The sequence below is a fragment of the Scleropages formosus genome, chromosome 9 (genome assembly GCF_900964775.1).
Source record: "Scleropages formosus chromosome 9, fSclFor1.1, whole genome shotgun sequence".
Lineage (NCBI taxonomy): Eukaryota > Metazoa > Chordata > Actinopteri > Osteoglossiformes > Osteoglossidae > Scleropages > Scleropages formosus.
In genome coordinates this window covers 4634901-4649114 of record NC_041814.1, presented here as the reverse complement: position 1 = coordinate 4649114, position 14214 = coordinate 4634901, and the positions used below count along the sequence as shown (strand labels likewise).

General features: G+C 42.1%; 1 protein-coding gene across 7 annotated transcripts in view; it reads right to left on the bottom strand.

Annotated features, from left to right (window-relative positions):
- Positions 1–14214, bottom strand: part of acsbg2 (acyl-CoA synthetase bubblegum family member 2) — a 37893-nt gene that overhangs the window by 19520 nt on the left and 4159 nt on the right. For 3 of the 7 annotated variants that reach the window (XM_029254725.1, XM_029254726.1, XM_029254723.1), the window contains exon 2: positions 10167–10308. In XM_029254725.1, coding sequence (XP_029110558.1) covers positions 10167–10179 — 13 coding nt within the window. In that variant the 5' untranslated portion in view covers positions 10180–10308. Of the gene's footprint in view, positions 1–2864; positions 3033–5899; positions 6050–6434; positions 6510–10166; positions 10309–11529; positions 11634–14214 lie in introns of those variants that run through there. The other 4 variants (XM_029254724.1, XM_029254728.1, XM_029254729.1 and 1 more) reach the window with 4 other exon arrangements.

Sequence of the window (14214 nt, the reverse complement as noted above, 5' to 3'; positions counted from 1 at the left end):
CTCAACAGCTGCCAGACAGTCAGTGAGAATGTCAAATAAAGTAAAAGCCTTTGCCAGCATACCCATATGTTGCAAAAGAAACACCATTTAATGATCTTGGCAAACAGGACACGTGGTGTATTTTAATATAAGACATGCCCCTTTTTAAAGGTCATTCATTTGCATTGTTGGTTAGACATTTTAACCAGTTTTGAAACCCCCAGCTGTACTGTACAAGGCCATGCAATGTGGCATGAATGGCCCAGCTTGAGAAAGATCTCATTTGGTTATTAGTTACATTTGTTCATTTACCAAATGTTTTTCCCACCAAAGTGATGTGTACAGTAGAAAAAGTGCATTTCCACCAACAGACGAAAACCATTCGATACAGACATGCAACTGTGGAACCACAGTCTGATATTTTTTGCCCCACAAAGACGTTGCTTACAGGAGCCGAGATTGATGGGAAACGCAAAGGCAAGCCTGACTGATGATGGGATGCAAATTTATAACTGGAAGAGAAGTAGGTCTGAAAGATGTTTGGAGATTTTTCTTAAATGCTGAATAAGATTCGGAAGCTCTGAGGGAGCGCTCATTCAACCACTTTTATTATAGATTGGTGCCCACAGCTGTGTAGGCAATAGTTTGCCACCCCACAGCTGATCCGCTAGCCCTGTGGCAAACAGCAAAGCATGCACACAGCACACTTCCTGGACCCTAATTATGACAGTAACTGTGTGCGGGAGGGTTAATATTACAGTGTCTGGAACCCCAAATTCCCCTCTGGCAAACAAACCCATGTGCGGCAGGAATAACAGTCCTTGTACAGGCCATGCTGGAACATTGCCATTACTGACTTACTGTAGACTGATGGTTCTGATACTGCTTGGGGTTTATGTTACAACTAGGCTGTAAAAAGAAACAAGTAAAATGAGGAAAGAACAAAAACTCAGAGGGCTGGAATGAAGCACACTTCTCAGATCATCACCAGGACAACTTCCGTCTTCATGAGCTTCACCTGGGATTACCGTCTGGCATCCTCATTACACACATTTTACCACACTTATTTCAAAGACCTGGGAAGGAAACGCTGCAGCAGTCCTATACAGCATGGCTGGTGGCAATACCCTGGACACCTCTAGATAAAATAGAAGAGTCATGGAATGACGACACCCTGCTTTGAACCTTTAACACATTCTTCCAGTATCTTTAGGAAACTGGATGTGGGAGATTACTGTCTAAACACAAGGACTCAAAATGCATTCTCTCCAGCTGTGCAATACAAAAATTCCTGTGTACTTCTTTGGAGGATCTCACCATAAATGTATTTATTAACATATTAATAAACTACATGGTCCTCAAAGCTAACCCCTGCAGAGTCAGGACCTGCATTTCTCAGCACCTCTGCTTGAGTGAGCTCATTTTAATTTTTGAGCACTACATTCATTGTTGGCCCCTGTAGCTGTGGAAATGCAGGGAGAATATGAAGCGGCTCTCAGATGGACGTGCTCACATTCCTCAAACGCCTAAACTCCACCTTCTAATATGAAGTTATTTCCTTACATCTGCATTGCCAAGGTTTTTCTGCCAATGCTGTCAGCTCTGGTATTTCACAAAAGGCCGGGAAAGAATCATGCAGTACACCTTGCTGAAGAAACTATCTCAGCTACACAGTGCTTCCTAAAAATACACTTTTAATTTATCATCCCCTGCTTAATGTGTGATTTCACAACCTAATATTTCTAAAGGTTTTATTAAAACCTACCTGTAATTCCCTCATAATTCATTGTCAACATTTCTCCCCAACAACTCTCCCCTCATTTCCTGGTGTGGTCCTGCAACCCAGCAACTCCACCCCACCGCAACCTCATTAAATCCCATAAGTCCCTAGTGCTCCCAGCTGCGACTCACACAATACACAATGGTGACTGATGCTTCTCTCCCCTCCCTCGTTCGACAGCAACAATAGTGTCATCCTCATCCCCGTGGAGCAATTTATTGCATGCTTAAATATCAGAGAGCACAATTAATGTGTTCTGTTATGCCTGTGTTAAATTGCTCTGTGTCACTGCGTGAGAAGAGCACTCTATAAAAATGAATTGAATTCTAACAGTACACACTGTAAATACCCTATGGAGTACTGCACTCATGCAGTGGTGCAATTTCATTCTTAAAAACAACATTGCAGGCATCAACCTATGTTTTTCAGCTTCTGTGCTGCTGACACAGTGGGCTGAATCAGGTTCCAGCACTCAGTGTCTGGCTGGTTGGTGGAAAGAGGCAGTGACAGTGACTGGGAGGTGCCTGTGGCCACAGCACATCCCCACAGTGGCCACAGCACATCCCCAGACTGACAATCTGTGATGGGACCACCTTTCTTAACACAGCCACACCCTACCATTCTGAAGCACACACCCTTGAATTGCTATCCGTGGTGGTGACATGGACCAGCCCTCACATTATGCAGGGGGTTTTCATGGGCTCTCCATCCTGTCAGCCCTCATGAATGAAACGGACCCCTCCCACAGGTCCGCCATCTGGGCAGGAACACTCCTAGTCCTGATGCGATGCCAGCTGACATGCATTCGATAATCTTCCAAGAACCAAAAATGCTACAGCTCTGAGTAGTAACACTGTCTCAGATCCCACACATCTTAAGTTAAGTCTCATATGATATGATATTCTGCCCAAATTAGGGTGTCTCATATTCTTCATGTTAAGAGATCACAGAACAACCCACAAAGTACAAACCTAAAGCATTACACACAATATAATATATCATATATTCGAGTTCTGGCCAGGAGCTGCTGCTTGTACGCCGGTCAAGACAAAACAGCAATAAAGATTAGATTCTCGGTTCTTTACAGGACTGAATTCAGACTTACAGAGCATCTTTGTTCCAGAAGTTTTCTAAATTTTCGGTCACCTCTTCCTACAGAGCAAGTTTAGGCAGCTGCCGGTCGCTTTTCTCAGTCACACTGCAGACACAGATATGTGCGGTGCGCTCACTCGCTTTACAATCGCGTGGCACACATTGATTTTCAAACGCCAGACTCTACCCTTCCCCCCGTGGCCACACCCACTCCTCCAAATTTCTGAGCTGCTGGCTGGTGAAAGGCTACCCTCATTGGGCAGTAGGCCTCACACCACAATACTCTCCGCCCATATATGGTCATGCTCCTTAGCCAATAGGATGCAGGCGGTGGGAGGGATCTCCCAGTACGCTACACATGCCGTTCTCCCGAGGGCACCCCAAACATTAGCTTCTATCTCACATGAGTATCACAGCCAATCCAGATACAGTATTCTAGGGTTACTGTAGGACAAAAGAAGCCTGGTGATCCACGCAACAAGTGAAGTGACAGGAACTGTATCATGTTATTTTAAGGTCATAAAATCAAATGACAAGCAATCATCCATTCATCATGTGACTTATGTTATGTTGCCTTCAAAAACAGTCAAAAACCACAAAGTGCATCACACACCAGCTGTGCTGCAATAAATCTATTATGTTAATCAGTGTAATGAGTATTTATAAGAACTAAAACAGACTTTCAGAGTTAGAATATAAACAAGCAAACAATGTTATACACACCTTCTGTAGCCTACAGTATGGGGGGTGCAGTGGCAGAGTGGGTTGGACCAGGTCCTGCTCTCCGGTGGGTCTGGAGTTCGAGTCCCACTTGGGGTGCCTTGCGACAGACTGGCGTCCAGTCTTGGGTGTGTCCCCTCCCCCTCCAGCCTTGCGCTCTGAGTTGCCGGGTTAAGCACCGGTTCCCCGCGACCCCGTATGGGACAAGCGGTTCAGAAAGTGTGTGTGTAGCCTACAGTGCTGTGAAAAAGTATGTGCCCCTTCCAAATTTCTTCTGTCTTTGTGTATATCTCATACTAAACTGTTTCAGAAATTAAAACTAAATCTAACACAAAACAAAGGCAACCTGAGTAAACACAAAATACAGTTTTTACATGATAATGTTATTTATTGAAACAAAAAATTATCCAATACCAACTGGGCCTGTGTGAAAATGTATTTGCCCCCATAGCAGATTTCCCCAAATCTTTGAAACTGCATTCATAATGGGGTTCAGCTGGACTAGAAGCAACCAGGCCTGATTACTGCCAGCCCTGTTCAATCAAATCAACACTTAAATATAACTTTTTCAACAGCATGAAGTGAGTTAAAAGGTCTTACCCAGTAACACACTATACCAAAGTTCAAAGCAATTCCAGAAATAATAATAATAATAATAATAATAATAATAATAATGTTGGTGATGATGATGATGATGAAGGTGAGTGAACTACATCAGTTTGGGAAGGGTTACAAAGCTAGCACAGTAAGAACCATTATCTCCAAATGAAAACAACTTGGCACAGCAGGGAACCTTCCCGGAAGTGGCTGACCTTCCAAAATTCCACCAAAAGCACAGTGACAACTCATCCAGGAAGTCACAAAAGAGCCAAGGACAACATCGAAGGAACTACAGGCCTCTCTTGCGTAACAGTCACTGTTCATTGCTCCACTATCAGAAAGACACTAGGCAAAAATGATATCCATGGAAGAGAAGCAAGGCAAAAACCACTGCTAACCCAGAAGAACATAAAGGCTCATCTGAATTTTGCCAAAACACACCTTGACGATCCTCAAATCTTTTGGGAGAATATTCTGTGAACTGATGAGTTGAAAGTGGAACTACTTGGAAGACAGGGGGCCTGTTACATCCAGTGTAAACCCACACACACACACTTTCAGAACCGCTTGTCCCATACGGGGTCATGGGGAACCGGAGCCTACCCGGCAACACAGGGCGTAAGGCCGGAGGGGGAGGGGACACACCCAGGACGGGACGCCAGTCCGTCGCAAGGCACCCCAAGCGGGACTCGAACCCCAGATCCACCGGAGAGCAAGACTGTGGTCCAACCCACTGCGCCACCGCACCCCCTGCCCAGTGTAAACCGGGCAACAAATTCCACAAAAAGAACATCATAACTACTGTCAAGCACGGTGGTGGCAGTATAATGCTGTGGGGATGCTTTGCTGCTCCTGGGCCTGGGCAACTTCCAATAAATATTGAAAATACAAATTCTGCTCTCTACCAGAAAATCCTAAAGGAAACTGTTCGGTCTTCAGTCCATAAGCTGAAACTGAAGCGCAACTGGACTATGCAGCAAGACAATGATCAAAAGCATAGGAGTAAGTTCACCTCTGAATGACTCAAAAAAAGCTAAATTAAAGCTTTGCAGTGGCCTAGTCGAAGTCCTGACTTGAACTCAATTGAGATGCTGTGGAAGGACCTTAAATGGACGGTTCATGCTGGAAAACCCCCCAATGTGGCTGAACTAAAGCAGTTCTGCAAAAAAGTAGGCCAAAATTCTACCCCAGCGCTGTGAAAGACTGATCTCCAGTTATCAGAAGCGTTTGGTTGCAGTATTGCTGCTAAAGGTGGCACAACCAGATTTTAAGGGGGCAATTAAGTTTTTCACATGGGTGATAGGTGTTGGACAACTTTTTTTCTGGCTTCAATAAAACTTCAAAACTGTATTCTGTGTTTACGCAGGTAGCCTTTGTTTTATGTATTTCATTTGAAGATCTAAAATTAGTATGAGATGTACACAAAAACAAGAAATCAGGATAGGGTTAAATACTTTTTTTCACAGCACTGTAGATAGTGCTCTTCACTCAAAGGGTGAATCAGATAATGTACGGGAACATAACTCTTACAAATCTAGACTGGTAGAGCCCTCAGGTGTGGTCCTGCTGTGAGAATGTACTTATCCACCCCTTAACTAACCAACCAAATATTTTGCTCTTTAAAGTGTAAGCTATGTAAACTTATTTTAATCGAAATAAGCAATATTCTAACAACAAAAGCATTTTTTTTTATTTTGTTGAAATTCATGAAATTTGAGGACATCTTACCTGATTCATCATTTGAAATGTTGTATTTTAATGTCTAATATTGCAGTCTGAATGGTGTTGATTTGTGCTGTTCCAACTGTGGTTCCACGTCTTTTACTTTACTTATCTGTGAATTTGGACCCCTACGAACAGCACAAATAAAGAGAAACACATTTTTCGTTAGTGCTACATTTGTGCCGGTTTGTGCCAACTTCACGGATCCATTTTAAAAAAAAATTGTGAGAAGGTGATCAGGATTCGCTTAAGTTTTGTGCAACTACTCGTGTAATGAACACTGGCGCATATAGTGGAAAGAAACTAACTTTCCTTAAGAATCACACGTCTGCAACTATGACTCCCTTTCTCCTAATGTAATGCACAAATTTTATTTCTCTGAGATGTATGTCACTTTGGAAAAAAGCATCTGCTAAATGAATAAATGTAAATGTATAAAGTAGAAGAGCTGGGACCGGAGGAACAACCCGTCTCTCAATGTCAGTAAAACTAAGGAGTTGGTGTTTGACTTCAGGAAACAGGATACGGTTCAGGCACCTACCTATATGGGAGGGGATGCTGTAGGGAGGGTCAACAGCTTCGAATTCCTCGGAGTCACCCTCACTGCCAAACTCACATGGACTGAGCACACAGCATCAACCATCAAAAAGGCCCAATCAATGCCTCCACTTCCTCAGGCGTCTGAAGGAAGCCAGGATGTCCACTACAGTCCCCACCACTTTCTACAGGTGTGCTGTGGAGTTCGTCCTCACAGGGTGCATTACATCCTGGGGTTGCAGCTGCTCCATACAGGACAAGAAAGCCCTACAGAGGGTGGTCAAAACGGCTCAGGAAATCAATACACAGCTACCAGCAGTACAGGACACCTGCACCACACGCTGCCTCAGAAAGACAATGTGCATCATGAGAGATCATAGTCACCCCGCACGGGCACTCTTCTCTTCCCTACCATCTGCAAAACGGCTTAGGTCTATTCAAACCCGCACAGCTAGGTACAGGAACAGCTTTCACCCCACTGCTGTAAGAGTATACAACACTAACCAATATGCTACCTTTAGTAACTGGAGTTGGACTGCTCCACCCAAGCACATTGGTAAATTACACTGCCACTTTTAAGCATTCTCATTCTTTCATTCTGAGTTCTCTGACTGTCAACTGGCATTATTGTTACTACTGTTACCATTATTTATTGCTAGTGCTGTTACACTACTCACTGTCATTGTCGTTTTGTTTGTGCAGTGTTTCTGTTGTCTTTGTCCATAGTCTGTGGAGAAGCATTCAGGAAGATTTTCATGATACATGTACATGGTACTTGTATCTATGACAATAAACTTGAAACTTAAAACTAGAAGAGCTGGGATCGCGGTTTGAACGGTACAAATGTAGCAGAAATGAATGAGCCCAGATTCGAGTATCTGTGGCATTGTACGGAGGCTGGAGTGACGTCACCTGCCATATAAACAAGCATTTTTATCGTCAGAACTAAAGAAGGTAGAATCGCGGTTTAAATGGCACAAATCGGCTGTTTGCAGGGGGGCCAACTTCACAGAGCTCAGAAAGGCAGGGAACTGCCACATGTGTGACAAATTAAAATATATGTAACAGAATTATTGCCTCATGCCACTGGTAAAGAATCTCAAATGCCTCAAAATGTATAAAGAGGCTATTATGCACCGCTATGGATCAGGATGAATCATGTGAAAAAGTTGACGATTCTGTGTCATTGTTTTTAGGACATCGGTAGTAAGGCTTTGGTGGCAACAGAAAACTGCCAGTTTCCTCTCAGCTTTGAGTGCAGAGCAGCTGGAGGAAACAGCTGGAAGGCTGAGGGAGTATATTCTGGCTGAACCTAAAAAAGGGCAGCTCTTTATTAAGAATGTCTGATTACCAGTAAGATAATAAATTACCTCAGTTAAAGCTTTTCCACACAAATATGTACCTAACATTTTTAGCCTGGTGCCAATTAGTCACTTCAAATTTAAAAATTTGGAAATTACTAGAATGATGTTCATTCAACTATTCAAAGCACTTGAACAAATAAATTTTGATTTATTCCACTCCATAGTCTTGTCACATGACAACCCAAGCTGTGCTTTTGTTTATGTTATAGAAGATAGGATGATTACTCTTACATTTTACAAGAAAAAGTATTTTATCTGCTGTCGTTCACACAGGAAGTACCCTCTACAAATGTGTTTGACACCAGCGTTACCAGTGGTTTTTCCACAAAAAAAAAAACATTTGAACTGCACAGAAGTCTAAATTAATTTTGGAATATAAGGTCAGCCTTTTGGAACTTCCTAGACAGTAGCACATAACCATCCCAGATAAATAATGCAACTTTTTGTCCTGTATTGTACAACCCAAATTCCAAAAAAGTTGGGACAGTATGGAAAATGCTAATAAAAACAAAAAGGAGTGATTTGTAAATTTACTTTGACTAGTATTCAAACAAAAACAATATAAAGACAAGGTGTTTGACAGGTGTAAAACATGACACAAGGTGACATGTTTCATCTAATCAACTGCATTGTATTTTGAAGATATACATTTATTCTGAAATTGATGTCTGCAACATGTTCCAAAAAAGTTGGGAATGTCTAGTACTAATAATGTGAAAATTTGAAATAACAAGGTGATGTGAAACAGGTGAGGCAATTGTGTTACAGTATAAAAGGAGCCTCCAAAAAAGGCCTAGTCTTTTAAGAGCAATGATGGGTCAAAGCTCAACAACTTGTAAACAGATGCATCAGCGAATACTCCAGCACTTTGAGAAAAACTTTCCCCAAAGACACATCAGTAGGGTTTTGAGCAATTCACCCTTTACACTCCACAATGTAATAAAAAGATTCAAGGAATCTGGTGAAACCTTGGTGCGTAAAGGACAAGGCCAAAAACCACCTCCGAATGCGAGTGATTTCCAATCCCTCAGACGTCATTGTTTTAAAAGCTGTCGTGTGTGTAACGGATATCAGGACATGAGCTTGGGAATACTGCGGTAAACATTTGTCAGTCATCACCATTTGCTGCTGCATCCACAGGTGCAAGTTAAGGTTTTACTGTGCAAAGCAGAAACCATATATCAACACTGTCCACACTTCTCTGGGTTCGGTCTGAGATGAACATTAACACAGTGGAATCGTGTTTTATGGTCCGATGAGTCAACATTTAAAATAGTTTCTGGAAAAAAAACGGCCATTGTGTCTTCTGCCAAAGAGGAAAAGGACCATCCAAGCTGTAATCAGCATCAGGTCCAAAAGTCAGTGTCTGTCATGGTATGGGGGTGTGTCAGTGCCCATGACATGGGTAACGTGCACTTCTGTGAGGGCACATTGCCCATGACATGGGTAACATGCACTTCTGTGAGGTCACCATTAATGTAGAAAGCTATGTACAAATTTTGGAGCAGCATATGCTGCCATCCAGATGCCATCTTTTCCAGGGAGATCCCTGCATTTTCCAGCAGGACAACACCAAACCACATTCTGCCCAGACTACAAGTGCATGGCTGTGTAAGCAGAGAGTGCAGGTAATACATTGGCCTGCCTGCAGTTCTCACCGATCTCCGATTGAGAAAGTGTAGCGCAAAATACAACAATGAAGGCCCTGTACAACTGCACAGCTGAAGACCTCTATAATGGATGAATGGGGGAAAATTCTGCTTGCTAAACTTAACCAACTTAAGTGTTATTAAAAGACATGGTGATGTTATACAGTGGTAAACACTTGACTGTTCCAACTTTTTTGCAGACATAAATTTCAGAATAAATGTCTATCTTTAAAAAACAATGCAGCTGTTTAAGTAAAACATTAAAATACCTTGTCTTAATAGTGGTTTTGTTTGAATATAAGTCAAAGCCAATTTACAAATCACTCCTTTTTGTTTTTATTAACATTTTCCATACTATCTCAAGGTTTTTAGAATGGGGGTTATATGATGTATGGTGGAAAAGATGCATGTGTTTATACATGAGTCTGGGGTGTGTTTTGGGGCTTATATTAATGCTAGAAGCTATGGTATAGCCAATTTCTCTACTATTATTTGCTTGAGTGCTTGACACCCCTTGTTTCCAGCTACAAGTGCACTCCCTACATTACCATTTATATGAAAACTATGTTCAGCCATCTGAGTGAGTCCACCATGCATTTGAGGCAGATCAGTGGCTGGTAGATCTGTACAAGGCAGTACCACTTTGACCTGATATTTTAGGTGTAGACACATATGTTTCACTTGTGATGTACTCCAGACTATGAGTATCTTCATGAACAATACCAATTTGGTCCATCTTCTCTCTGGATATGAGGCTGAAACCCACGTTGATAGGCAATTGCAGATCTTCTGAGACAGACCAGACCAGAACAGGTCTCACAAGGAGAACTCCAACAGTGGTTGGGATGACGATTTAACCTGTAATCTGTGGTATGAACAAAGAAAAAAAATCTGAGTCTAGCTAATGGATAACTGACATCAAACAAAAGGTACACTCTACAACAGCTTAATATCGTCTAGTACAGCTACAAGTGTTCAAACCACACTGGCCAAAGTTTTCCACATTAGTGTTCTCTGATGCATAGCTTATTACTTATGAAATACAATCAAATCTTACAATATTTGAACAAACAAAAAACAAAATTAACATTAAGTTACAGGTTAACCAATTAAAATGTTTTACATCTCTTCTTACGATACAAGTAATGTAAATTTCCACATTAAGCAAAATTTACATTAACTACACTGAAACATAACTTTGTCAACATATATCTGATGTTTTCTTCTCTAAAACAAACAACTTCCAATGTTATTTTTAATGATGAGTGACCAATTGTAAGTAATGTATCTTGCAGTGTAAGTCACCTTGGTGTGTGGGCACTACATAGAGTTCATTGGAAGTTGCTTTGGAGAAAAGCATCTGCTGAATAAATAAATGAAAATGTAGTTCTGTAAAAGCCTGCTAATCAGTTTAGTTATTTGCCCATTATACAGCTGGATAATTATTATTGGATCAATTCAGCATAAGAAGCTGAACAACTGTTTTGTTTTGTGCACCTACTCATGCGATGAACATTGGTGCATAAAGTGGAAAGAAGCAAACTAGGTTTACTTAAGAGTCATGCGTTTGCAGTCATGTCTCTTTCTCTTAATGTAATACACAAACTGTGTTTTCTCTAAAGGGGGGTGTGGTGGCGAGGTGGGTTGGACCAGGTCCTGCTCTCTGGTGGATGTGGGGTTCGAGTCCTGCTTGGGGTGCCTTGCGACGGCCCGCTCATTACAGCCACGCTGTAAAGTGGAGCAAGACCACAGCAGCCGGGATTGAGGTGGAGACCCTCCTTAAGCACAGGACCTTGTATAAGGCCTTGATCGAGAGGAACTCGAGTTTTTGGGCTCAACGAGGGCATTTACGCCAGGATTCAGCCAAAGGAGCTTGACCACCATCTGCAAGACTGAACTGGCATTGTCTACAAAGTAAGTTGCTGGTCAAAGTAGTCTTGTACAGGCACAAACTGACCAGCCACCCACTCTGTCTGCATCTCCAGTGCGGCGAGAGCAAAACTCTCGGACATGCCTGGTGCAGGAGGTCTGGCGTTTGGCGACTAGCCTGTGCAGGAAGATCGATCCGCAGATGGTTTTTACGTACGACAAAGTCTTGAGGGGACGGAACCCTGGCGCTCAGATAGCAGAAGCTGCCCGGATGTGGCTGGTAATCAGCATAGCCAAGCAAATGCTCTGGAACGCAGTGGGCTGGTGATCCAGAAAAAAAAATAGAAGACATTATGCGCTTCGGCAGCATACATACTAAAACTGAGAAGACATATGTGGCCAATAAAATGTTCTGGCTACCCTGACTCCTGATTCTGTCTGTAGTACGTCCATGGGGGTACGCGACAATATGAAAAAAAGACCATACACTGCTGCTGTGTCCCCAACTACGTCAGTTTATTAAAGAAAGAGAAAGCGATTGTTGGGGAGTACAGTAAACAAAGATATTTCAAAACTTGACTTGATCCTGAGGCAAGCACAGATAACTAGAAAACAAGGGAACACGCCCAGATGCAGCGTGCAAACATTCCACGTGTGTATCGGGGATCTAGCTGACGAGCACGGCTGTAACAAGCGGTACTGTATATTCGTACGACACAGCCATGCACAGGTTGACACAGCACGGTGACCGCATCCCGCGCCTTCCCATATCGACTGACTACGCTCGGCCAATGGGCGTGCGGAACGTGGGAACTTGGAGCCACGCTGTCATGTGACCGGCCGCGCTACTTCACTTTCCGCTGCATGTGCCACTCGGGAAGCATCGGATCTTTCGACACGCGTCTGTGATGGAATACTACTTTAACACAGCTCTGCAGTGATAGAAATTAGATTTGTATGATGACGGCTTTTCTAAGGAAGAAATGTAAATCAGTCGATGTGCACAGTATAAACATATGTACATCGATTTGGAGGAAAAGCGTTTGCCAAATGAATAACGTAAATTTAATTAAACTTTCTTTCCTCTACATGTTTACTCCCCATTACTGCCGCTAAAACGAAGTTAAGAAGATTCCGGCACTGATCAATGCACAAAGTATCCAGTTGGGGCTTTGAGCTCATTTGCCACGTGTCCCACCAGTGTGTGTGCAGGGTTACTGCAGGTCAGCTGCTACAAACACCAATACTGGTTTGTCAGACTCTGCAGCTGACACAGGTTCCTTTGGCAAACTACATCAGCCCTTGGAAATAACTGAAGAAACACTAAGAGCTTTACTAACCTATGATCACTGTACTCTGACTGTACCAGTATATATTTACTATCCTAGATGATCATTAACTGTATAAAACAACTGTTTTGAGACTGGATTCAAAACATACAATAAGTCAGATGTCAGGCTGCAGTTATGTTTTCCTCATTTATTCATTATCGTGAATCACTTGCCCTAGCTCAGGGTAGCAGTGGTCCAGAGAGCCAGCCCCAGCAACCACAGGGCTCGAGGCATAGAAATTACAAGTCTTGTACCAGGGCCATCAAATGCTCACACACCCTCATGAACACTACAAGCAATTTAGAGGCCCCACATTAACCTAAAACACATCTTTGTGCTGTAGTAGGTAAGCAACATTCAGAGGAAATGCACACAAGTACTAGAACATGCAAACTCCATAGAGATTAAGAATTCGATCCAGCATCTGAATGGACAACCCAAAAGATGTGATAAATCGACACCATCACACCAAGCTGGTTTTCTCATTTGAAAAAGTAATTCAATTTAATTGAACTATGCTCCCAACAAGTGTGAAGACAAGCCGAATGTGCTTCCCATCCCAGATATCAATTCATGTAGCGGATCATTCTTTCTAAGGATATCATTTTAATGGCCAAGAACATTTACTCATGAATTTGATGTGAATGTTCCATCAGATGCATGTGAGGTGCAGAATAAAGTCAAAGGTGGTAGGAGCACAAACGAATTTTCAAGAAGGTGGAATAAATGGTACATAATATGTACGACTATATCTCAGCAACTCAGGCAGACACATACAGATGGAAATAGCGTCAAGATTAAATTGATGTAGTTGAATTAGTTTGCAGCTAGATGCTGAGAGTGGTTATCTATTAATGGCCATTTAAGCTTGGTAACTGATTATTATGCACACTTAATATGTGCATAAGGGGCACTGCTTGAGGAAAATGTTTTTAGGTTAGTTACCATTATGTAAATAATTATTTAACCATTATTTATTTATCAGACATTTTTCTCCAAAGCGACTTCCAATGAAGTCTATGTAGTGTTATCAACCCACACATCTTATTCACCAAGGTGACTTCCACTGCTAGATACACTACTTACAATGGGTCACTCATCCATACATCAGTGGAACACACTCTCTCTGTCACTATGGGTGAACCTGAACAGCATGTCTTTGGACTGTGGGAGGAAACCAGAACACCTGGAGGAAATCCACACAGATGGGGAGAACATGTAAACTCCACATAGACAGAGGGGAATCTAACCAACATCCTCTCACACCACCCAGGCGCTGTGAGACAGCAGCGCTACTCACTGTGCCACCGTGCTCTTTTACACAACTTCACCATAAATTTGAATGCAGGTTCAATTTTACTTTGAGAAATATCAATAGTGTTTTTGGTCTTCCAAATACCTGACAAGCTATACCACTGAAGTAAGAGCAAATTAATTGCCTTAGTACACAAAACAGTTCCAATATAAAAGGTAGAATTTTTCAGAACACTAGTGAAATATAACTTTCTAACTACTGATATGTAATATTTATATAAAGCATAGAAAATTGGAGAGTTAAAATATTTTTCTAA